The 26,673-nt window shown below is 39.8% G+C and overlaps 1 protein-coding gene across 1 annotated transcript; it reads right to left on the reverse strand.

The window, feature by feature from the left end:
- Positions 1 to 1,255: 1,255 nt before the first annotated feature.
- On the reverse strand, positions 1,256 to 20,195 carry AMACR (alpha-methylacyl-CoA racemase). The gene is made up of 5 exons (XM_071729878.1): positions 19,769 to 20,195; positions 17,279 to 17,422; positions 14,601 to 14,761; positions 9,503 to 9,689; positions 1,256 to 2,216 (listed from the first exon to the last, which is right to left on the reverse strand). The coding sequence occupies exons 1-5, from the start codon at positions 20,016 to 20,018 to the stop codon at positions 1,807 to 1,809; spliced, it is 1,152 nt and encodes a 383-aa protein (XP_071585979.1). The 5' UTR covers positions 20,019 to 20,195; the 3' UTR covers positions 1,256 to 1,806.
- Between the last annotated feature and the right edge of the window lie 6,478 nt (positions 20,196 to 26,673).

The raw sequence follows: 26,673 nt of genomic DNA on the forward strand, positions 1-26,673 counted from the left end.
GGCCCTCCTCTGGACCTGCACCAACAGGGTCTTTCCTGTACTTAACCCCAAAGTTGGACACAGTACTACAGGTGGGGTCTCACCAGAGCAGAGGGACAGAATCACCTCCCTTCACTCTGGCCACACTTGTTTTGATGCAGCCCAGGACACAGTTGGCTTTCTGGGCTGCAAGCACACACACTGCTGGCTCATGTCCAGCTTTCCATTCACCAGTACCCCCAACTCCTTCCCTGCTTCTGCCAGTCTCCCCCAGCCTGTGTTGATACTTGGGGGATTGCCCCAACCTATGTGCAGGACCTTGCACCTGGCCTTGCTGAACCTCATGAGGTTCACATGGGCTGGATTCCTGAGCTCATCCAGGTCTCTCTGAGTGTCCCTGTCCATTAGGTATGTCAACTGCACCACTCAGCTTGGTGTCACCCACAAATTTGCTGAGGATCCACCTGATCCTTCTGTATCACTGATGAAGCTACTGAGCACTACTGGTCCCAGTGTGGACCCCTGAGGTTAACCTCTGAAGTTAGTATGAGTTTCCAAATTGATTTCAGCAATTTTGAGGTGAAAGCTTAGGTGAACTACATTTGGAAGTGTTTATTGTTCATCCACACAGTACAATGCATCTGGGACTAAGAAAATTGTCGGATCTTACTGTTGTGTAAAATACTCACTAATTTACATTAGAGTGATTAACAACTGAAAATTTAAGATGCTTTTGCTGATTGATCTGTGTTTTTCAGGACCTACTAGATAATTCTGCCTTTCAGACAGGTATTTATGTAGCAGAAAGTCTTTTTTTATAGTAACAATTCTGACATTTTGGCACGATACATGTAAAATGAGCTAAAGTAAATTTTATCTTTGGAAGTCTTTGTAAGCAACAAGCTAATCTTCAGCAAGGTAAACAAACTGATCAAAAAACTCAACCCCCTCATATCATAATTCCTGACATGAGACTAAAGAAAACTACATTAAGGCCATATACTTATTCTTTTTTAAAGTGTATTATTTGTGGTTTTTTGCCCTGCAAGAGTCCGTTTTAAATAACAGTTTAATTTTGAAGGAATGAAATCCACCATTGAATAACTATTGTTTTAATCCTTCAAAGCTAAGTCGCCCGCTATTCTTCCAGATAGGGAAGGAAGGATTAATACTTGGCAGCTACTTTACGATAAAGAATTTTCTTCTGAAGTTATTTTCTAGGCAAACTGAAATTCCAAATGTAATATAATAAAGAGACTGCATTAGGGATATGTAGTCAGGATACTAGATAGAATTACTTTGTGATAATAACTTTAAAGCAGCACATAAAAAAACAGCATTATGTTGATAACTGCTTTGGCATGATAAGGCAAATGAATTAATATGATAAGACAGAGAAAAAGAATCCTTTCTTATCTATGAAGTAAACAAACCAATCACTTCTTTAAGAAGAATATAACTGTATTTTATGAAAAGTACTGCCCTCAGGTAATTACAACATAAAGCTAAATAGCAATTAAAAGAAACAAACATTTCACAGGATCATATCGAAGCAACATTTTGAAAATTTACAGCTGCTTACTAAGCAAACTCTTGAACTTCAGAACACACTTTTGGTGTCATTCCAGGCTGCAGACCACCCAGGTACACAGGTGTGTAATTCCCACTGTTTTCAATTAAACTTAAAATATCTTTATTAAAAAGAAAAATTAATTGAAAGCCGTATCATTCAAACATTCATTTGCCATATTTACCATATAATTCAATTTTAATGCATTAAAATGTATTGTATCAGCTTGCAATTTGTCTGATTCTCACAGGTACAGATTATAAATTAGCTTTTGGTTTACTGAATTCTATTACTTTATCAGAATGTAGCTTAGTAATCTCTTGCTTAGTAAATCCGTATTCTAGAAGTATCTCCTCTGTGTGTTCTCCTATAAAAGGATCTCTTTTAAATGATGGAACAGCAGGGGTCCTTGATAGAAGAGGAGCAGGTCTAGGACTTATCTCTTCCTGATCATTTTTAATAAAAGAACTTCTTTGTTTGTTATGCTGATGTGAGGCAGCATCATCAAAGGATAAAACAGGGGTCACACAGGCATCAGTGTCATCAAATATGCTGCACCACTCAGCTTGTGTCTTCTGCGCAAACACGGACGCAAATTTTTTCTTCATTTTGGGCCAGTCAGAGAAACTCAACTGGCTGGGGAGCTTATCTGCATCTAGCCCAAGACCTGAAATGAGAAAAGCAAAGTTTAGCTGTAGTATAGCTCAGACAAATTAAAGTGCTACCCACAACTATGTATGCTCCTCAAAAATCTAGAATTTTGCAGGCAATCCAACAAAACAGAGCATACTTTATTAAAACTTTATTATCATGTCTATTATTGAGGGGGAGAGAGCAGAAGAATAACATGTCCCATTACTTCCAATTAGAGAAAACCACATCAGCTACAGTGTTTTAACTAAGTACATGTAATAAGCACTAATTTGTATGAACACTTCATAAGGACAGCAGCTGCCTAGAGATAACATTTTGTCCTGAGAGCATCTCCTATAATAGGCATTGTATTCCCTACCTGGCAGTAACAACACAGACATCTGCTGAATGAGTCTTCAACTAGAACAATGTAGTCATCCCACAGAATCCAGTACATCTGCCAGAGCTGTAAGCACAGGTTATTTCTAAGCCAGAAACAAGAAGATGGTGTGGATGGATACATACTGGCTCCATGTATATGAGGTAGTTCAGTTGCAGGTGCCTCCAAGCTAACTAACTTGCTTCTTGACTCCCACAGCCCGAATGGACTCTTGCAATGACTGCTGCTCTCCCCCCTTCCAACACACTTCCCAGGCTCCAATTCTCCACTGCTGCTCCTTTGCAAAAGAGAAATCATAGCACTTAAAATCACTAACTGCTTAGGAATGCTGCCTCCCAGGAGATCAGTCCCATGGACCACTGAGGGATGCAATATGTACATCCCTTCTGGAGCACAAGAGCAGATGGACACATAGGCTTTGTAATAAAAATTTCCTGAACTAGGCAGTCCTGTGTCCTTCTCTTAACTAAGCACCACCTTCCCCCTCCTCTGGGGTGTCTACATCTCTGCTGTGCAGCCTGCTTTCCACCTCACTTGGCTTCTGCTCTCTGCACCCCCTACCCTCCTGTTCTACTATTTCAAGATCCAAGAATTGTTACGACTTCTGGCAGAGTTTTTATGAAAAAGAAACAAGAAAGTGAAAAGGCATTTAAACTACATTTTCAAAGTGCAGATAGAATAGAGATACAAACAGAGCCTATCGTATCAAACAGAAATAAGGACTGGTACACTGAAGGGTGTTCATACAGTCACATCTTGAAAACCATGAACATAGCAGTAAAAATTAAGAAAAAGCAGGGATAAGAAAGAAGTTAATTTGAGAAATTAGAAACGCTAGAGAACAACTTTCATCAAAATGCTTCACAAAGAAGACAAAAAGGGAGCAGCTTAGAAAACAACAGCTCCACATAAAAGGCAGAGACAATGTGGAGTTCTGCAAACATTAGATTTTGAGAATGTTTTCTTATGTCTTTGCATTTGCAGTATCAGTCTGATGATTTGACTTGCTGCTGTTAACAAGCTTGGCTACTAGACACTTGTTGGCAGGTAGAATTTACACAGAACTCTATTAATCTTTAGGTGTAGGCAGAAGAAAAATCTGTATCTTCTATTTTTACAGCTTTCTTATCACTGAGAGGAGTAGACATATAGCAACTGAAACATACAGGAGAAAAGAAAGGAAGATAATGTCCATTCTTCCACTCTAGGTTCTTTCTGCTCATAATCCCTACTATATGCACTTCTTGGGGCTTGTAGACTCCTCTAAGTTATCATACTATTTAAAAATTTCACTGTTGATCACAAGATTCTCAAATAATATATTTGAAAATTAATATATGATTTGAAATATTACTTTGGTACTGCTAATCAAAAGAGAGAAACTGTAAATCCAGACTCAGAAATACAGCCTTGCAGTTGTTCATGTTTAGAAGAAAATCAACACAGATGAAAGAAGAGCAGGCATTTCACATCTTATTACAGATTCCTATGGATATCAGGGTAAGTATTACTACAAGATAAACACCAGCCTTCATTGAGTTACCAAGACATGTGCACCTTAAATCATTAAAATAAAACTTAGCCTTTATGCCCATTCTTATCACCCTAAAAAAAGATCTGCTGCTTTACCCATTATTATAGAGAATCTAAAACTAAATAGAAGCTACCAATGCCTTAGTTTTATTATTACTCTTAAAAGTATAATGCTAAGGACAAACAGTGCCATAGAGTTTACTTGAGAAATAGGAGGTGGGGCAAACTTACCTTCCACAATAAGTCAAGCTAAGTAACAACACACCGAGATTCTGTCTCAATACTGAAAACTTGTCAGTTGGAAACATTGTTTCCTAAGTATTTATCTGCTTGTTAATTACAGTTTGGGTCCCAGTAGCCAGTCCAACATGAACAGAGCTCTACCATTACCCCATTACACAATTATATTTGAAGATCATGCCAGATGGAAAGTTGGCAGAACCTAACTGTACATGCTTTAGCAAAATAGAACAATATGCAGAACCTGGAATTTAATATTACATGCTCATTTTCCATTGAACACTAACGACTTCAACTTTAAATTGCATGAAGCAACAGCACTTAAGCACCCTGGCTTCTCATTTTCCAGCTTGCACTAACCATTTGTGGTGTACACAAACAGCATCCCAGCAGGAGCAATTGAGTCAACAAGGAAACAATTACACAGAACAGAATTGTTTGGGATACCACAGGATGACAGATTTCATCCAACATAATAAAATGAAAAGTATCTTTTACACAGAATATCTGGTAAAGCAATCACAGCTTGCTTCCAAGTTTTTTTCTTTCAGTTTTTCTTTTTTTGTTTAGAAAAGCCCAGTAGTCCACCCTAGTACAGCTTTGAAAAAATTTTTGAAAAATTAAAAATCACATTTTGCTATAATTATATAGCTTTAAGTGTCCTTTAAATCCTACAATTTTACTGATATTTGTCTGCATGTCATGGTTGTGCAACAAACTGAAATCTTAATTTCTACAGAACTTCTTAGACAAACTGCAACAAAATCTGACACCCATTTCAAGTGAGACAAAACAATAAAATTCATTAGATGAATCCACAAAGTTACTTTGATATACCGCAAATAAAAAAATTTACAGTATTTCATCCATACTGTTTTAAAAGAACATTTTTCAGCATTTTTCAGCAGAACTTTTTCAGCATTCTCTTGTTTTAACTTTGCCATTTTTTAAAAAAAAACTGTAAGCTGATAGCAGACTAATTCTGAAATCTTGTCACAACATGACTGAATGGAACCACGCAGCAGGGGAATCCTTAATTTTGGCTGAAACCACATTCATAATGGGTATGCACATCATTTCTATCTTTCTCTCTCCTCCTCATCCTCTCTCTATTTAAATAGAATTTATTCTCATTCTGAGAAGGAGAGAATGTCTTTAGGATATACTAAGACTGCAGTGAATTTTCATTCAAGTAACTATATGTGAAGTTTTTTTCAGAAACTGAATCATTTTTTTAAGTCACAGTTCAGTGAAGGTTTCTCAGGCCCAAAATCAACCAAACCATTGCTGCAAACCCATCCATAGCTGTACTCCAAGTTTACATATTTAATTACTACAATTGCAAACTTGCCCCTCTACAGTATTTGAACAATCAAGGCTTCTTGTGATAATTACATTCAAAGAAAACAAATTATTCGTAATTGAGGATATCTAAAATGTAATAAGGAAACTGCTGTCCACTTTGCACATCTTATTAACAACATCTTACAAAATTTGGAACATTAGCAGATTTTTAATACAGTCAACATTACTTCACAATCACATGTAACAATCCTTCACCTGCGAAAATCCTTCATAATGATGTAAACTAAGTTTCTGAAGTGCTTCCTAATTTTAATTCCTTCTTTGTAAGCACAAGTCACTCAGTGCAGGAGTACTGGAGTAGTATGAAAGGAGTACTATCAAATAGACATTTGAAACTTTACTGACTGCTAGTGCTTTCCTGCAACCAGGTTTCCAGGCAAGTGAAAGGATTACAGCATGTTTGTTAACAGCAAATAGTCTACAGTGAAACCAGAATACAACTAATACCGCAGCTACTACAGCAATTATTTACTGCATCTATTCTATATAGTTTAAAAAAAAATTAGAAATTTTTGGTAAGCAGAAATTTAATCTTCCCTGCTGAGCACAATCTAGGCCATTAACCTTCTCAAACTAAGATGCTGTATTATCTTAAACTTAGTTAGTTTACCTCTGCATACCCCTTAAGAATTTTCCTTGCCATGTCATTAACTGTACTCTGGTCCAGCACTGAGTTCTTAATTCTGCAGGAAACACAAAAATTAACCAAAACCAAAAGGAAATTAGTTTCACTTCTACTAACTAGAACTCTGTGAGCAGTGACAAATGGTTCAGAAATCTTGTTTCTTTCTCAATTCTGCAATCTTTAAAACTACCTTACATCTGCAACATGTATACCCTTGTGTTCTCGTTATATAGCAGTGTCAAAAGAAACCTGCTCTCTGAATACAGACAGGCATAAAGTGGCTTTTTAATATATTTTACCTGGAACAGTACCAAATTGTTCATCACCAGACTGACCAAAATTATGGGGAAAAAGCATGAAATGAAATTACGGAAAGTGTAACTGGAGCATACCATTTTAAAGCTGCTTCAAAGTAGGGAATTAATGCCTAGAACAGAAGACTCAGCTACAAGAAAGCTCCTCAGGTTTGTGAAAGAGCAATATGATTCTCACAATCAGCTTTGTCTTCCCTTTAACCTCCAAAGGCTTAAATTCTGAGCTGAATTTGCACACTGGATAACCCAGGAAGGAAAAAAATCTGTAAGCCATAGGTGAGATCTGCTATTCTAATTTACTATGCTGTTGCTTCAGAAAATTTGCAACTGTAACTACTGAGAATGGGAAATATTTCCAAAGTGACAATCTGAACAATTAACAATATGCACCTAAAACACGATGAAGAAAGAACACTTATTTTAAATGTAATAAAGTGCAAAGATCTTGAGTTCGGCCTGGTACTTTAAAAAACAAGTTCTGCAAAATAAGCAGAGAAAAACTACTGACTGTAAACAAGCAAAGACTGCAGTAAAGTTAAAGGCAAAGAGCAAAATTCCCTTCAGAGACTGTAGTCTGTATGTTGTATTTTTAAAAACATGCCAGAAACCGACTGAAAGAAACACAGCCACAGCTGTGATTAAACTTGCTGTCTGCTCACGAAGAGATACACCAGTTCTTTAATTGTGGGATAGCTATTTTTGAGACCTCAACTGTTAGAATCAAGACACTTCTGATCACAGTAAGCATAAGGAATACTTTGAATCACGAAAATAAAGTCTTCCAACATAGGTATCCAAATGCAAGCATCTGAATCCACAGCTGCTGCTCCAACTTCATGCTCTAAACTTCTGAAGAAACAACTAAGAGGAAAACAGAGAATGCCGGTATTTTCCTCAGTAAGGTGTTATCTAAACAAGACAGAGACCTGTAAGTGACCATTACACTGCCCGAGCACTGGGTTCATTCATCACGGGCTTCTTTCTGAGCCTGAGCCTTCCCTTTACCAACAATCAGCAGAAGAAAACTGGAGGGTCCAGCAAAGGTTCACTACGAAGAGTGACAAACACTAGAATCTATTGCAGAATTTGTTATACTTTTTAACATATATAGATTCCATCCCGCTCCTGTGACAGAAAAAGAAGAGCTATTGAACTTCATCTCTAGAAAAGAATAAAATATTACAACTATGACTACTGCAGTCAAGTGTCTGATCACCTTAAACCAAACATATGGCCACTTGAGTAAGCAGCTTTATTCTTTTCTTTTTGCCTTTGTATTTAATGCAGACATTCTTCCTGAAGTCATGCACTGGAATTCCAAATCCCCTAACTTCTAAAGTTACTTATGCTTACATTTTACTTTGACACAGGTTTATATTTTTTTTTGTTCTCCAACTCCATTTACTGCAAGCAAAAAATTCTCAAAAAATGGTATGAGAGTAATATTTCAAATAACTGTGAAGTGTTGAGTAATCAACTATACTTTGTTTTTCAAGACTGAGGAGCTTAGAGCTGGAATCTCAGAAAAAGTATTCTCTGGACAATAAGGGACAAAGTACCAGCTCCTCTAGCCGAGAACATGGTGCTTCCACGCTTGACATCTTATCTGGGGGCAGCACAGAGGAGCAGAAAAGGCCTTGCCTGTGTCAACACTGCTCTGTGACAACAAAAATATCATAGTAATGTCAGTTCTGTTTTCAATCAAAAAACACAGCCCCATGCCAGCTACTATGGAGATAATTAACTCCACACAAGCCAAAACAATCACAGCTTTCCATACTACAATTCAAGGAATGATCAGTGGGGAGAGACCGAGCAAGGATGTGGAGCTATTTCACTGCAACACTCACTCATCAAAGATTTAACCCATGGAAGTCAGGCAAGCATAAAAGTGGTTCACATAACATACATGTACATCAGGTATATCCTTTGCTGATATTCCTTCTACTCATTAATCAAAACTAAAATAAGATTGAGAACTTATAATCCTTCATGTTCAGAATAATGGCAAGAGAGTAAATACTGACTTTTGTGACTTTTAACATTTCTGTAAATTCTGCATAGCAAAGTATAGAACAACAGAAATCTATAAAAGGAGAACACCAGAGGAAATTATTTTTAAATTAAATAACAAGGAAAAAGCTAAGAGCACAGCTGATCAAAACCCTGAAGCATGCAAACAGGTCATGTATTATTTATGCTTTATTAATTATGTTATTTTTTAATTATGTTATTTATTATTATTACCTTCATGTTATTATTTTTTATACCCCATTCTATTATCTCAAACAGATGAATTATATTTTATAGTCAGATTTAGAGTCTTCAGTCAAATATAAAAACAATATCCATAACAGGTCAATAAAAGCACTCTGAAAATTGTGTGGTGAAAATCTATAAAGCTGACTTAGAAAAAACACAGAAAAAATCAATTTTATCTAAAAATACTACAACTACCTCCAATGAACATTCACTTCAGAAACAATTTAAATAGTTTATTTTAAAAAGACAGCACAAATCACTGAAATGGCTTGCAATTTTATTTGCAATGCCAAAGAATTAAATGTTTTTTATACTATATTCACAATCCCCAAAACAGTTTAGTGCTCCAGATACATCACAGACTACAATTAACAAAATTCCAGAAGAAAATCTGTAATTTAAGTGTCCTTTTTGAGGATATGGTAAAGAAGGGATAATAAAATTGAAAGAAATCAGTTGCTAGAAGAAAGTCAACTACACTGCTACCCAATCAAGTCAACATAACCACTGTCATGAATCAAAATCAAGTATTAAAACAATTCCTTCAGTCGTGCTTTGTTGATGTAAAACAAGCTACTTACCAGTTATTAACTGATTATAAAACTGAGGTTCAATGGCACCGACAGCCATGAATTTTCCATCGGAGGTCTTGTAGGTTTCATAAAAAGGTGCACCACTGTCTAGCATGTTCTCGCCTCGAGGTCTGTTCCAAAGACCCAAATTTTGTGATTTCCATAGGAAAGAACTTAGGTATGCTACTCCTTCTACCTTGAAAATTTACAGGGAAAAGTAAGAGCTTCTGTAAGTCTGTTGACATGTTACTCTAATTCTACATAAAACAAAACAGTAAAAATGTGGTAGTTCTGTCCTTTGTTAAGATTTTTTAATTACAACATCTCTGGTAACCAGTTTAATTTAAGTTTTCAATTACTGTTTATATTGCACATGTGAAATCACCAGGAATCAGAGAATGAGAATAAATGTAATACTGCACCTTCAGAAAAAGTACACAACACACAAAGTAAATATCATAATAATTTTAGGTGATGGGACAAGCTTTTTGGCTCTGTAGAATACTAGGTGTCTGACAGCTGTCAAGCCTTCTAAAGGTCTGGAAATTGAGATGCTTAAACCAGCCCTGTAAGTATCAATTTATCTGAGCATTAACTTTTTTGAATTTAACTGATTATATTAAGACTGCTATTTTTTTAATAAAACTAGGAGCAAATCAGAGGCTTAAGCTCTCTTATACCATCAGAACTGAGAACCTCATCTCCATCACCAAGTTAAAACAAAAATTATACTTCTACTCCCATTGCTGGCAGGTACAAGACATAGCAAGGTAATCCCTAAATAGGCAACTTTCTAGTGAATACAGCATTAGAAAATGTGATTAATCCTGTTCCAGCCTGCTCATTAATATTTTAGATATGTGAATTATGACTACATGAAAATTCAGTTTGTTCAGACTTTCAGTAACTATCAAGCTTGTAGCAGAGTTTTCAGGTACAATCATATCCTACAGTTTTGCTCACCAGCAGAATCCATTTTCTTTCAACTGTACCAGAAAAACTGTAAGCGACTATGAGGCAGTATATGGCCAGAAACATCACCATGAAACGGAGACAAAACGGAACAACATAATTTTGAGCATTGTTTTGATTCACACATTTTCAGCTGTGCAAAATTAACTTAATGTTGTCTATAGAGAAAAGCACAGAGATTGTATGGTAACAAGAAGCTACTGAATTTTCATGTGGAGAGATCTACTAGTTTGTACCTTTCTAAGGGAGTATTTAAACATACAAATCTTCGATATATGTAGTCATGAAGGCTTCATTTACTGTGTGCTACTTAGTTGCTTTTCCAGTACCTGCCACAAGGAATACTTGTGTTTGCATGTATTGGAAGTGAGGTCAAGTACTTTCACGTGAGAAAATAGTGTATACCTTGGTCTGTATGTTTGCAAAATAATTGCAAGGACATTAAAATAGTGCTTTACTGATGATCTGATCTTGCACTGGTCATATTAACAAAAAATACATTAAAAATCTTGCAAGCAAAGATAATGATATGTATAAGATCTGAATGCACTGTAACTGCAGATCAGATTTTTGTGCTGATGGAACTACTTACAATACCTACATACAGTGGTAACTAGACTGGAAACAAAATAAAATCTCTTTTGGACTTGTATAGGGACATTAGAACTATCTGTGTGTGGGCAGCTGGACAGCTAGCTTCTGCCTGAGGCCCACTGCAATTCAGAAACAAGTAAAAAGTTGCCTAGCATCTGCAACAAACCTCTTAAGACATGCTTATAATGTCACACAGTCACCAATGTGGTCATGTTCTTCAAAAACATATAAAGGACAACATGAGAAGATTCCACTTAAGCTTAATTGCAGAATGATGACAGTAGCAGTTATGTCTTTCACTTAATGGCTTCCTCATACTAAAAGCATCATCAGTCTCTGAAGCAGGGTCTAAAATCCCAGCTGAGTGACCTGTCTGCTCCACAAGTCTGTTCCTTCTGCAGAGTGAAGCAGTTCAAACAAAACTGAGACTGAATGCATATCAACCTAATCTTTATCCTCGTGACTGATGAATGCCTGTAGGATGTGGGAGTTTTGGTTTTGAATACCTCCAGGCTGAGAAAAACCTGGAGTCCCAGTCTCCTGTGGACAGCTAAATTCTCTTGACATGAGACTATTATGCAAGTGATCCTTACCACCATCCTCTACTGTGGCTGTCTTTTGACAAAGAGTGAGTCATGCCTGGTCAGATGCCTAGCATCAGCAGAAGGCTCCGTGTCTGAATTTGGAGTGAACTTAAAGAGTGGCCTTGGCTCACATGCCTTTATTTCAGTGTGGTGCAAGAGTGTAGATGAACAGTTGTGCCTGCCATATCATACTGCCCACCCCACATCCTACTCTGCACATGGGAACTAAGAAGCTCACTGTAAGGAAACTATGATCCCTGTAGAGTCAATGAAATGAGACAGAAACTAACATGGATCAGTTCAGACCAGGAATTTAACCCTCCTGAGCTACACAACTTAAAAATAGGACTCAGTGTCTACTTATTACACCAAGCAATACCACTGGCCATTGTAAGTAAGTGATGCAAATTTAACCCTTGGCCAGACCCTCTCTACACTCCTTCCTTATCACTTCAGTTTCGCTAACTACAGGAGTTGCTCGTGTGTATATTCCTGATCACAGGAGTGGTTCTAAGCCATTTCTCAGCTTTCAGCACACTAATGAGAACCAAAAGATAAACAACAAATTACTCAGTCACAAAAATTAGGATCAAAGAATGCAAGAAATAAGTTAATTTTAGATTACTTCAGAAGAATAGATATTGCAGTGAAAGGAAAAACAACCAAGTAGTCAGTAAAACAATAGGTTAAGACAAAAATCTAATAAAAGTAATCCTGAGGACACAAAGCTGCTAAAAATAATTTATTTTCTTACTTCTGCTGTATTAAGTTCCACTGTGTGTCAAAATTGCTAACATATTCAGACCAACTAAACTGTATAGCAACTTAACTGGTAGGCCAATTAAATAAAAAGGAATTTTAAAATTAAAAAAACAGATGTACTACTGCAGTACTGTGATTTTAAAAATAACTACTTCCATGAAACAAACTTAGCGTATATAAACAGATATAAAAACAGACTCATCAACCCAGTCTATTTAACTGTCCTTGCTGTTGATGAGGCATGTCTGTTTTTCATCAGCTACCTAACTAGAAGTCTGTCTAAGTGAAAGGGACATAACAGGTTCACTCAGTGACACTGGACAATATTCCACCCATTTCACAGGACTCCAGGCAGGAACTGTAAATTCCACAATTATAAAACAAGAAAAAAATGAGAGAGCTAAGTTTTGAGTGATCAAAAATACCCATAAAAAACCCACAACACATTCCATTGCCAATAATATCCAGAGATCTCATCAGGATGTCAGCGGACTTACACTGATTCTTCTCATAACAAATTCTTTTAATGACCTAAAGTACCAATGGCGAAAATAAGGTAACATTTCAAAATATATGAAATATCCTTTTAATTATCGGAAGACTTGTTTCAATTCTCCAAGGTCTTTGCTTCAAAAACTCATAAACTCCTTCAATTCCCCTTCTAGGTCACATTTCTAGACGCATGATGAGTTTCGCTGTGTTTCTCAAATTGATAAATTTTTTTGAAAGATGATGGCCAGCATCAGTAATGGCATTTTCCTGAGACCTTACAAATGTTCAGCTGATCAGAATTGTATCAGAAATTTTGCTGGCACTCTATTTCCTGTTTATATGTCCTAGAACAGTGTGTGTGTTTTACAACAGCACAATATTTTTGACTCATGTTCAGCTTGTGACTGCTACAAAATCCCAGCATTGTACCTAAGACAATTGTTCTCATTTGTGCAGCTAATTGTTTCTGCCTAAGATAAGTACAGAGTGCTGGTCTCCATTACTCTGAGCCAATGTTTTTTAAGGTCATTTCTCCAATGTGAAAAGGTCATTTTAATTTACAATCTAAGTGTCCAATATATGTGTAGTTCTTCCCACATTCATGTTTATCTGTAAATTAACTAAACTCAATCATTCACCCATCATTCAGTTTAGTGGAAGAAATAACTTAAAAAACCCCAACGGACATCAACAGGAGTTGGTAAGGTTTTCATTTTGACAATCAGATAGTAAAAGCTACTGCTGGGATAAAAAACAGAGACTGGTTTTGCACTGATCCTACAGAACTTTCATCTAGATCCTAGTGCCACAGCCTTCCTTAGAGACTGTCATGTGAAGCTGCTAAAACCTTACTTACGATAGCTAATATCTTGTTATTGTCCTACCTTCAGGACTTCTCCAACAAAGGATTTTTTTTCAAATAAGATTGTTTTCCAGTGTGCATGTAAGTCTAAATCATAGCTTTCACTGTATCACAGTACCTTGATGGGAAGTCAAATTTTAATTGCATTGGTCACAGAAAAAGAGAGACCAGAGAGAAAACACATGCAGATAATGTAGGCGTAAAGAATAAATGTAAATATGTATTTTTCTTCTGTGTGTAAGTGTATGTCCTTGCAGTGAAAAATCCACAGTATTCATTATTAAGCTAATTTAGCCTTTCACTGATTTTACGGCACATTAACACAAAGTGTTTGAAATTGGCTCCTTGGCACTACTCCATGACAGTACAATTATTCAAAGAACAGAGCTTCTAATAAAACATGACTTGTCACAAACCAGTAAGCAGATGTATCCCAAAACAAAGCTAATTTGATTCTTCATTATACTAATATCATAATTTTTGGTGTTATGCATGATGTTAAACATTTATTATACACTGTATCTCCAAACACAAACTTACTCATCAAATATTTACAGCTAGTATTTTCTAAAGTATATTTCTGGTAAAAGAAAAGATAGGGAATTGCACAGGGGGTAAAGTCACAGTGTTCCATGTCATAAGGATATTATAGCTACAGATATCTGCACACACTGCTTGCAGGTGAAGGAATAGACATTTTAGTAGCATATTTACTTTCCCTGTCCCAAGTTCTCAATTTTGTACTTCACAGATTGCTCCAATTTCCTTCAGACTTAGAGCAGGAAAAAACACGCACACCTGCAAACCTACAAAGCCCCTCCTCCCTCAAGACCAAACTTACCATACTTGCATCAACGATCTGCCCTTTGCCAGATTTGGTACGTTCATAAAGGGCTGTAATAATGCCCATTGCACACATGACACCTCCACCAGCAAAATCAGCCAGAAGATTTACAGGTGCATAAGGATTTTCATCTTTTCTACCAAGCTTTGAAAGCACGCCTGAGGGTAAACAAAGCAAACAAAAGTAAGGAAGTAACTATGAACATTCATTTCTACATTTCTACAATGAAAGCTTCATTCTTCTCCATCTTTGCAAGGAAACAAGGGATAAGGAAAACTTCTACCCACAGTTTTCTGTCTTTACTGAGCTGTGTCATAGCAAATAGCTACTCTTTACTTCACAAAAGAACAGGATATATGAAATCATATTAGCGCAGATGGAATTAATTTTTAATTAAAGAGATTAATAGAAGTCACACAGATAGACAGATCATAGATAATTTGGCTATATAGGGGCAAAATTTCATCAAAAAGACCTTATCTGCAATAATTCCATATTGATACTTTGTAATGTACTGAACCTCCCCTATTATAATTCAATAAGCATTATGAATGTGTCTCAAAACAGCTTTGGTAAATTGTTCCTTCTTTGAATCTGTTAAGGCAAAAATTCATATATACAGTTTTCCGTGCAGATAATCCATTAATTAGCAGCCATAAAAAAGGATTTCACATGGAAAGCTGCTCTTCAGTCCTATCCATCCTCTTCAATTACTTTTGGAAGAAAGAAAAAGGCTGCATAGAAGAGGAACAAGTATATACCACAGAAATTTTACCTTTGCATGCAAATAAACACAGCAATTACAAATAAATGAAATGGAACAGAGCAAAGGTTATGCCAGTTTACTTCAGGTGGAGCTCTGAATCTGTTAGCATTTCTCTGACATCCCAAACAATCTCTCTACTGTCATTCTTCATAGTTCCCTCACAGCAATCCCCTTTGGGCAAGCAAGAAACTGCACTGTGAGCAAGTCTCTTCTATGCACAGGTTCTGACAGTTGCAGCCATAGATGGTCAAAATTCCCTGAGAACTGTGTGATTCTGATACACTGTTTAGCTAGCTACTAGCCTAATGAAATTCCCAAGCAACTGAGCACACAGTTCTTTTTGGTTTCCTAAGCATGTAGTCCAAGCATAAAGCCCTGTCACTAACTAAAACCTCCCATTTAACAATGTCAAGGTCATCACAGGAACCAGCAGATTAATTCATTAACTTACATCTAGAGTTTCTAATGCAAGCCATTTTTTAGTTAAAGAAAGCCAAAACTCATCAGGAAAACAGTCAGGATACAAGTAGTCATTTTTAAGGAATTATAGCTCCCCAAAATCTTGTCCTTTTTCCTTTAAATAGGCAGAAAAACTTGACCTGTGAAATTTCAAGCAAAATTATCTACTTTTACACAGATAGAACTCCTGTCTACTAATACTACCAATTAAATAATCTGCACAGGAAAAAACCCCACTTCTTCTTGTAAACAGAACATGCTACAATCTAATGTAGCAATGGACTGTTTCTGTACTGACCCTTCACTATGCAAATAAGAAATCAGAGATCATCCAGACATGAAGTCAGAAGTGTTTCAAACAAGGCATCCTTTCTTTACTCTTCTATTCTCTGGTAATCTTGCATAGACAAAACTGAACCCATCACTGAAGAAACTTAATTCCACAACACAATGAGTCCCCATAGTAGGTGATGCCAGATCACCACATTTGTATTGCCTGTCCTCTGGCCCTTTGCTGAAGCTACAAGAAATGCTTTATACAGTGGGATGCTAAGAACTTCTGGGCCACTTTCTCCTCTCCCTAACAGGCTCAGAAAAGCAGCAGAGACAACAACAGTGGGAATAGCAGTAAGTGCAGGACATACTGTCTGCTACCACCAGACTTGCATAATTTTGTTATTGTTTGTCACTGCACACATGTAGCAACAGGACTCTTAAAACCAGAATATTGTCTACAATACCTTAAGGAAACACAACATTGCCACTTTATTTTAACCCTACCTTCTCTCTGGTTTGAATCAATAGAGAGATATTTACAGCACACAAGTTCAGCAGCTTGAAAGGCTCAGGCTGCCTGGTTTTCCTTTGTTCAAAGAAAAAATCTGCTCACAAACACACACACTAATCTATATCCCTTTGGGGATTATAAACCTACAGATTATCTAGGAAATAAACATTAAAAAAAAGACAAAAAATCAGAAAAACTTCAGTCCTTCCTTCAAAAGCTTTATTCAGATAAAACAGCACAAAAAAGCAGATGACAGGCTGATCCAGCTTAGCACTCTCCTGCTGCTGCCAAAATGAACAGCCCATCTAGTTCCTGTTTCCACATGTCTTTTGCTTTTTATGTTTGTTGGATTCCTCAATGAACTGCTTTCCCTCAATAACTTGGCATAAAAGCATCCTAATTTCTGCTAGCTGGTTTTTGACTTGCTACAGAACTTACAGAGGGGTTAAACAAGGACCTGAGATGACTGCACAAACAGAAGCAGGAAAGGAAACCCTTCTTTCGCTGACAGAGGCACTTCAGATCTGCCCAGCTGTTTCACCAGACTGTACTTCAGGTAATTTCAGGCATCTGCAAATAACCTTTCCATAAATTCTTGAGTCTTGATTTAAGGGGCTGGGGGGAAGGAGGGAGACTTATTTGTAAGAAATTTTACAGCCTTACCTGATAAAGCCAAGTAATTGATGTCATGACCTGCAGTCTTGGCATATTTTCCCGTCTGGCCAAATCCAGTAAGTCTAGCATAGATGAGTTTGGGATTCTCCTGTAGGAGGACCTCTGGACCAAGCCCAAGTTTTTCCATAACACCTTAAAAAGACAAAGGCACAGAATCCTCATTCACATTTATTTTTAATAAGACTCAAAATACATATGGTTCAAACTTAAATTCTACAATAACAGAACTGAATTGCAGTTTATGAAGCAATACATTCTAATGCAGTATCCATATCCCAATGTGAACCACCAGAATTTTATAAACTACTAACATACTGCACACATTTTCCATACAAACCAGCTAGGATCTTCTCTCTTCTCTCTTTTCTTAGCTTTTTCTCATTGTACTTCCCCCAAAGACTGCCAGAGAGCTGCTTGTATTCCATGTACTCTTGGATGAGAGTGAAACTTACCAAAGTCTTGCTTTGGGGATTTTTTTTGTTTAATTGTTTGCTAAAAGTGGCCTGGTTTTTGGTTTTTTTGTTTGGTTGGGGTTTTTTGTTCGCCTGTTTGTTTTGGTTTTGGTTTGTTTTTTTAAGAAAGCAAGCTCCTGTGTTTTCCACACTAAAATGACCTGAAATTGCTTCCATCTTTCACTGGAATATACTTTTGTTCCCATATTAGCCTCACCATATACCATATGTTGCTCTACCTTTTAAGTGAATGTTGCAAATGGAGAGTGCCACTATTATAAACAATTTGCAACTACTAAACAAAAGAAAATATGTTCTTTTGCAATGCAGAGAATAAGGAATTTTTTAGAGGTATGTGAGTTTGGTCGGCATGGGCCCAAATACTCAAGGCTAAAATTTTCATCTTGCAGTTCTAAAACAGTGGTTTTAAAAGATGAAAATTGAAGTTACAAAGAAATGACAAATTCTTATTAGCTCAGCACAGCTTGGTCAAATTTTCCTGTATAAGACACAATGGAACTTCAAGGACACATATTTTTGAGAGTAAGAAATACCTTCAATGCTTATTCCACCTCAGAATCTATTACTCCAACTTGTTTCACTGATTAATTTGTAGTATTAATAAGTCTTTGAATTCCTTAAGATCTATTTTTGTTGTATTACTTACCAAGGAGTGGCAAGGGACTAATGCCAAGGAGAAAACTCTGGAATATGGTAAAGAACAAGATTTTCAAAAGCAAAAGTGATAACTGGGTGCCAAAGAACCCCTAATGTCACACAGTCATTGTCAGATGACCAGTGGTTTGTGTGTGTGTTTAAAGAAACCCTCCTGCCACTTCTACACTCATCTTCTCACTGGTTCACACCAGCTTCATGCTGGATCACAGATTTGCCTAGTTCAGTTACAGGCCCATAAAACCTAATGACTAATTACAAAAGTACCTGCATTTCAAGACTGGGAAAAAAAGCTCAAGTGCCTATAAAACCAAAGAAAACAGAAATTTCCATGATAAGAAAAAAACATCCAACCAGAAAAATAGGAAATTAGCTACAATGAAAAGTGAAATTTAATGTCTTAATTTTGCTAGCACAGGTTCTGAGGAACAAAACAAAAAATCACAATCATAAAACCTGGTTTTCAGAATGAAGAACATTATCTGTGACACATGATATGCAAGCCTGTTTATGTGTACAGCCTCATACTTCTAAAATTACTGCAGAAACCCCAAAATTCTTCAGCCAGCTTGACACTGAAGCATGACCACAGAATGGTTTGGGTTGGAAGGGGACCTTTAAAGGTCACCTGATCAGAACCTCTTGCAGTAAGCAGTGACATCTTCAATTTGGTAAGGCTGCTCAAACTCCTGTCCAACCTAACCTTGATGATACTCTGCATAACAGAACAGCATTCGCAAGAACCTTGGGCTACTGAAACTGCCCATGCTCGATCATCAGGTGAGTGTGTGTGCATTACAAACTAACAAAATGTGGTCGTTAGATCTGTTGTCTCCAGAGGAATCGTAAGCTCTGACTGAGACTTAGACCACTACTTGCTACATCTTGCCTGCACAGTAAACTTATAAACACGCGCTGAATTATACCAGCAGGCCTGGAAATCCCTGCAGGACTGCTGCCCAAGCTGCAGCATGGCTCCTCGGCTCAGACATCCCCGGGTGCCATCCAGAAGGGTATGTTAAGTGCCTCAGGGGGTCAGGCCCTGGCTGAGAAGCTTCCAGGGCTTCCCCCCTGCAAGGGGCTGTCGCACTTCAGAAACCCCCACCTGTCTCGCAGCATTTCTGTCAACCGGTGACACGAAGTAAAAAGCTGTTCCCTTCTTCCCACCATGCATTTCAAAAGGTCACAGACTGACCAGAGTCTCCCACAGACACCGCACCCCCGCGGCTTCTTCACAGCCATGCACCCGACCTGACGCTAACATCACGCCGCCTCCGTCAGCCTCCCCCAGCCGCTACCCCACTGCCCGCCGGTGAACCCCGGGGGCAGCCGCTGCCCGCCGCCGCCTCACCGTGGCGAAAGGGCTCGATGAGGACGTCGGAGCGGCAGCACAACCGCCTTAGCGTCGCCGCGCCCTGCGCCTGCTTAATATCTAGGGCCAAGGAGCGCTTGCCGCGGCCCTGCACGTCCATGGCCACGCTGGAGCCAGGCGTCCGGTCCACCCGTACAACCCGGGCCCCGAAGTCGGCCAGGATCATCCCGCAAAGCGGCGCCGGCGCCAGGCCTGCCAGCTCCAGCACCCGCACCCCGCTCAGCGCCATGACAGCCGCGGTCTGCCGAGCGCCGAGATATCGATCTCCTCCGCCGCCCTGACGGCCGCCCGCTCCAGGGCGGTTCCGGGGACGGGCTTTGAGGCGCCCGGTCGCGGAGGAGTCCCGGGGAGGGGCGGGATGGGCCCTCTCACGCCTGTCCCCTTTTTCTGGGGTTTACTCTCCGGGCGCGGGTGGCCTCTCGCCTGGTGGACGCGGCCTGTGCTGGCTGCCGGTGCCCGACCGCTGAGCAGCGGGACTTGCCACGGTTGATACCCGTGTCCCCGCCGCGGCTGGGTTTGAGTCAGGGCATTGGCATTTCCCTTCTGCTAAGGGTCGGGCAGATAGCAAAGAATGTGGAAATCAACAGCCAGTTTGCTGAAAACTCCCTCTGCATCAGCCGCTGTGTCTCACAGCAGTGTCAGCCACCTGCCCGTGCTGGGGCTGCCATGGGCTCGTAGAATGGTTTGGGTTGGATGGGACCTTAAGGGCCATCTGCTTCCAAGACGGCTGCATGGGCAGGGAGACCTCCCAGTAGATCAGGTTGCTCTGAGCCCCATCCAACCTGGCTCTGAATGCTTGCAGGGATGAGGCATCCACAAACCCTGGGCAACCACTGCTTGTGTCTCAGCACCCTCACAGTGACGAGTTTCTTCCTAACAGCCAGCCTATATCTACCCGGCTTAAGCTTGAAACTGTCATCCCTTGTCCTGTCACTCCATGCTGTTGTAAAAGGTTCCTTCTCAGCTTTCCTGTAGTCCCTTCAGGTACTGGAAGACCACAAAGTTTCTCCAGAGCCTTAGTTTCTCCAGAGCCTTAGCTTCTCCAGGCTGAACAACACCGGCTCTCTCAGGCTGTCTTCACAGCAGATGTTCTCCAGCTCTCAGATCCCCACTCTGTGTCCCTCCTCTGGACTTACTCCAAAGATTCCATGGCCTTCCCATACTGGGGGGACCTAGAACTGGACACAGTACTCTAGTAGGCGTCTCAAAAGATCAGACAAGAGGAAGAGAATTACCTCCCTAGGGGGAGAATTACCTCCCATGGATGGTCCATGCACCTCAGCCTCCCCAGGTCACACTTTGGGATATCAGCTGATGAGCTAATAAAATGTTTGTTTGCTGTTTGGTTGTTTGTTGTTTTTTTCAGTCAATGTACCTTTAAAATGGGCTGTCTGGTCCTATTGCTCCTGATACAGCTGCTGTAGCCCCTTCTGGAGGGACAGAGCCCACAGCTGCTGTAGCAACATCCTAAGCAGTCCCTGCTGAATCTGCTTAGGACAGGACTGGCACACTGGCTTGTGGAAAGTATGCCACCAAGATTTTAAATAAATACAGAGATTAATAATCATCTTGATGCTTGCAGCTCACCAGTGCAGAGCTGTTTGCTCAGCGGTGCCACAGATACAGTTACAATGGAGGCCATGAGCCTTCCAGGCTTCTGGAGTGTCCTAGAGCTTCAGCCAGAAACATCTCCCGTCTTCCTGGCACATTCATTCTTTCTCCTGCACAGAGCACTGGGGCTTGTGTTTGGTTAAATCAGACCATTTTAATAAAGCCTGCATTCATGCACAGTTGCTCTTTTAATACAGCTTGCCAAAAGACTGGCTGTGTTTGACTGGAGGCCATGGCTGTTTTGTTTTTGTTTAGGCTGCTTACAGGCATGAACATCCATCCAGGAGAGGTGATGAAACAGGTGCTGGATTAGCACAGTTGTTCAAACATACAGCCTGCTCCCAGTATTTCAGGTTACCAGGTAGGAGATGGAGTGAAGGGGCCCTTAAAATAAACTCTGTGCTCATTTTATTTATTACTTTACCTTATCACTACTATTTTAAATTATCTGGGCTACAAAAATGTGTACAGGCTGCAAATATGAATGCAGAATTTGTTCTAATTCTGCAATAACAAATAGAAGAGGTCTACTGCCAGAATATCCATTATTTTCCTGGTAGAAATGCCAGCACTGGTTGTACCCTCTGCTACGCTGCCACCTACAAGAAATGGCAGAGACAAAAGTATGTACTTTATCATGCAAATGGTGCTGGCTCGCTTTGTTTATTATCCATCTCCCTTAGAGATGCTATTCCAGATAAAAGTTTGTTTCCACATACTTCATCATGTTACCGGGAGACTGCATTTCTTCAGATGATTTTCACTCATTTTTCCCCTCTCACCTTTAAATCTTGGAGTTTGTATTGAATAGGAACAGGCAATTTCTGTTGTGTTGCCTTCATTCATTTACCTGATGCTGTTGAATTTATCACATCCACATAACATCATGATCACACACTGCATAATGTCTGGATTTTGCTGTGGCTTAACTGAGCATGCCTTTGCGCCTGATTTTTATGTTGGCATCCACCATTACAATGAGTACTCTGTGTCAGAAGCATTCAAGTCAGGACCTTATTGAATTATTTCATTTTCAGAGAGGGAAGAGTAGCATGTTATGAAGGTTAAATCCACTTTGAAAAACAGTCATGACAGAGAAACAGATACTCTAATTAACCGAGAGATGAGGCTAAAGATCTGATTCCAGCAAACTCTCCTAAAGCAGCAAGTTGGCCAGTAGAAAATACGTGTTAGAAGCCACCCCCTAGCATGGATTTGCATTAAAAACTGTTCAGTGATTATCTATGTAATACCATTAAACATGCTTCATTCATACTCAGCAGTTATTGCAGAGGCAATGCAGAGAGTAAGGAAAGGAGATGGTTTTGAGATTAAAGCCTCAGTGTGGGTGGCAGGACACTCAGTTGTTTTATTTCTTGTCAGAGCACTTTCTGAGTTTCATTGAATTATGCTGGTGGGTTGTTGTCTGTGAAACACATAATTCCTGTGCTGCACTATTTGTATTGCCCAGTCAGTGTTTAGGAAAATGAAACTATATGTACTGTGTATTGTATCAACATATCTCACAGAGGTACAGGCACTTCTGCAATACAGGCTTGCAACAGAGCATGCCAGGCTTTGACAGTTTGTACCAGATTTGTTGTTTACAATTATTTTTACGTCTCAATCCTTTAGAATAATACTGAGGCAGGAATGTTAAGTTATAGCTCCTAACAAAGCCTTGATTCTCTCCTTTCACATGTATATTGTTCAAAATGTAGTCCATTTTTATACATAGTTAAAGAGATACGTAGTTAAAGTTATACATAGTTATACATAGTTAAAGAGTCATACATAGTTAAAGAGATAAAGAGTTAATAATAAATGATTGATTGATAAATGTTGATAAATGAAAAAGCGAGAGCTGCTTACATCTGTTGCAATATTTCAAATCATGATAATTACAATTGCCCAAAAATCATAGAATCATAGAATCATAGAATTAGCCAGGTTGGAAGGGACCTCAGAGATCATCAAGTCCAACCCTTGACCCACCGGTGCGGTTGCTAGACCATGGCACTGAGTGCCCCATCCAGCCTCTTTTTAAATGTCTCCAGGGACGGAGAATCTACCACCTCACCGGGCAGTCCATTCCATTGCCTGATCACCCTCTCCATAAAGAAATTCTTTCTAATATCTAACCTAGATCTCCCCTGGCACAACTTAAGACTGTGTCCTCTTGTCTTGTTGAAAGTTGTCTGGGAAAAGAGACCAACTCCCGCCTGGCTACAACCTCCTTTCAGGTAGTTGTAGAGAGTGATGAGGTCTCCCCTGAGCCTCCTCTTCTTCAGGCTGAACAGCCCCAGCTCTCTCAGCCTCTCTTCATAGGGCCTGTGCTCGAGTCCCTTCACCAGCCAGGTTGCCCTCCTTTGGACCTGCTCCAGGACCTCGATATCCTTCCTAAACTGAGGGGCCCAGAACTGAACACAGTACTCGAGGTGTGGCCTCACCAGCGCTGAGTACAGGGGCAGAATCACTTCCTTGGACCTGCTGGCCACGCTGTTCCTGATACAGGCCAGGATGCCATTGGCCTTCTTGGCCACCTGGGCACACTGCTGGCTCATGTTCAGCTTCTTGTCAATCCAGACTCCGAGGTCCCTTTCTGCCTGGCTGCTCTCAGCCCCTCTGTGCCCAGCCTGGAGCTCCCCATGGGGTTGTTGTGGCCAAAGTGCAGGACCTGGCACTTGGCCGTGTTGAACCTCATCCCATTGGAATCAGCCCAGCTCTTCAGTCTGTCCAGGTCCCTCTGCAGAGCCCTCCTGCCTTCCGGCTGGTCCACACTTCCTCCCAGCTTGGTGTCGTCTGCGAATTTGCTGATGGTGGACTCAATCCCTTCATCTAAGTCATCGATAAAGATATTAAACAGTACTGGGCCCAACACTGATCCCTGGGGGACACCACTGGTGAGTGGCCGCCAACTGGATGCAGCCCCGTTCAGCACCACTCTCTGGGCCCGGCCTTCCAGGCAGTTCTTAACCCAGCACAGGGTGCTCCTGTCCAAGCTGTGGGCAGACAGCTTTTTCAGGAGAATGCTGTGGGGGACGGTGTCAAAGGCTTTGCTGAAGTCCAGGTAGACCGCATCCACAGCCTTCCCCTCATCCACCAGGCGGGTCACCCGATCATAAAAGGAGATCAGGTTGGTCAGGCAGGACCTTCCCTTTCTAAACCCATGCTGGCTGGGTCTGATCCCTTGCCCATCCTGCAGGTGCTGTGTGATTGCACTGAGGAGGATCTGTTCCATAACCCTGCCAGGCACTGAGGTCAGGCTGACAGGCCTGTAGTTTCCTGGGTCCTCCTTCCGGCCCTTTTTGTGGATTGGCGTGACATTCGCCAACTTCCAATCATCTGGGATGTCCCCAGTGAGCCAGGACTGTTGGTAGATGATAGAGAGAGGCTTGGCGAGCTCTTCTGCCAGCTCTCTCATCACCCTTGGGTGGATCCCATCCGGTCTCATAGACTTGTGGGGATCCAAGCAGCTCAACAGGTCACTGACTGTGTCCTTCAATATTACAGGGGTGTTGTTTAGATTCTTATCACCTTCTTTAAGCTCTAGAAGCCATCTGTCCTCATGATAACCTGTCTTTCTGTTGAAAACTGAGGTAAAGAAGGTGTTAGATACCTCAGCCTTTTCCTCATCTTTGATAACTATATTTCCACCCATGTCCAGTACAGAATGAATGTTTTCCTTGCCCCTTCTTGCAAGTAGTAAGTCGCTCCTTAGTGTGAAACTTCTTTAGTCAATTCAGCTGTATCTGAAATTGAGAACATTAAAGATTTAAATGAAATTTATGGTGGTATTAATGTGTTCCAAGTTTATGAAAACTTCCAAGCATGAGTGCTTTAACCTGAAGCCTGCATTTATGCCACACTCGAATAGAAGCTGTACTCCATTCATAGCATGTGTCGATGTCCACAAAGGTAGCATAGGTGATACTCCACATTTCTAACTACATATTGTGTGCTGTTGTGACACACTGCTCCTTGTGCAATTTGCTTGCCAAATGCAGCAGCTTATTCTCTGGAATTTCAATAGGTTCTTTAGCTTGGAGCATCTTTTTGCTTTTGTGTATTGCTCTGCTTCTCTGTGAGTGTGAATTTGCATATTATTGCTTGCTCTTTTAAATGTACATCCTACCACACACCAGCAAAAAGCCCCAAAATAAATCTATCCTGAGACTGAGACATCCCTCTAAAGTATCTGTGAGTTCATGGTGCTTTGGAATCTGTCTCTGTCTGTTTGAGATGACAAATTTATATTTAGAAGTTAAAAATCAGTCTCATCCACTGAAAATAATTGTATAAGCTGCCTCAGTCTACTGTTTGTGTGTTGTTTAGTCCAGTCAGTTCACTGGGGTGATGGTCCGGCCTTGCTGCAGTGAACAAGTTTTGCCATTAACTTTCACAGAGTCAGAAATTTGGCTACTGTTATTCTGTTCAAGTAGGAGGAGAAACTACTGATGCCTGTGATAGTGATTTCTGTACTTTGGACCTTTATCCTTGTATCTGAACCAAAATCCTCATCTTGTATTTCCTTTGAGTTACAACTTGTGGTAGTACTGTGCTTTCATTAATTAGATGAAGAACTTACAAGTTGCTTTCTATAGCTAATAATTATATTGGCTGATCAGTAGAAAATAAATGTTTTCCTGCAAGTTTATTATTAACCACTGTTGCAGGGACTGGAAACTCTAGAGCAGGTTTATTCACAGATTTTATTTGCCTGGATACTGAGCTTTAGCCATGTGCTGAGCACAACTTATACTGCCACTTGGCTATCCTGCCCTAACTTAAAATCAGGAAGCCATTCCTGCTGGATAATGCTGTCCACAACATTCTTTAAAGACATTTTTTCTTGCATTGCTAGTGTTATGGATTGATAAGCCTTTTTATTTATGAGCTGTTTCCATCACCTTGCCCATAAGCCATTGATTTGCATGTTAGCTATGGCATACCTAATTGGTGTTCTTTGTTATATGTGCCTTCATAATTTGAAAAGTAAAAGCAGGTTATTCTGAGAAGCAGGTAGTCTTGGAAGGAAGGAAGTTTTCATCAGATGTGATGCACTATCTGAAAGATTTGATCCAAACAATCATACTTCTACTATTTTCTAGTTTAAAAGAAGATCAAGAGATCATCCACCACTTTCAGCTGCAGACCAGGACTTTTAACATATGTATTAGTATGCTCTGTTTTCTGTAGTACCATTCCATCGTTTGCCATGTGTTTTCATGAAGTTACTGAATTAGGTGGTTCTATATTCTTCTTGTGTTACC

The sequence above is a fragment of the Heliangelus exortis genome, chromosome Z, assembly GCF_036169615.1.
Source record: "Heliangelus exortis chromosome Z, bHelExo1.hap1, whole genome shotgun sequence".
Taxonomy (NCBI): domain Eukaryota; kingdom Metazoa; phylum Chordata; class Aves; order Apodiformes; family Trochilidae; genus Heliangelus; species Heliangelus exortis.

Coding starts and splice junctions, on each gene's coding strand:
- AMACR (XM_071729878.1), bottom strand. CDS start 20,018: ATGGCGCTGAGCGGGGTGCGGGTGCTGGAGCTGGCAGGCCTGGCGCCG. Junction 17,423..19,768: donor CATCGAGCCCTTTCGCCACG/GTGAGGCGGCGG, acceptor TGTCTTTTTAAG/GTGTTATGGAAAAACTTGGG. Junction 14,762..17,278: donor CAATTACTTGGCTTTATCAG/GTAAGGCTGTAA, acceptor GTTTACCCTCAG/GCGTGCTTTCAAAGCTTGGT.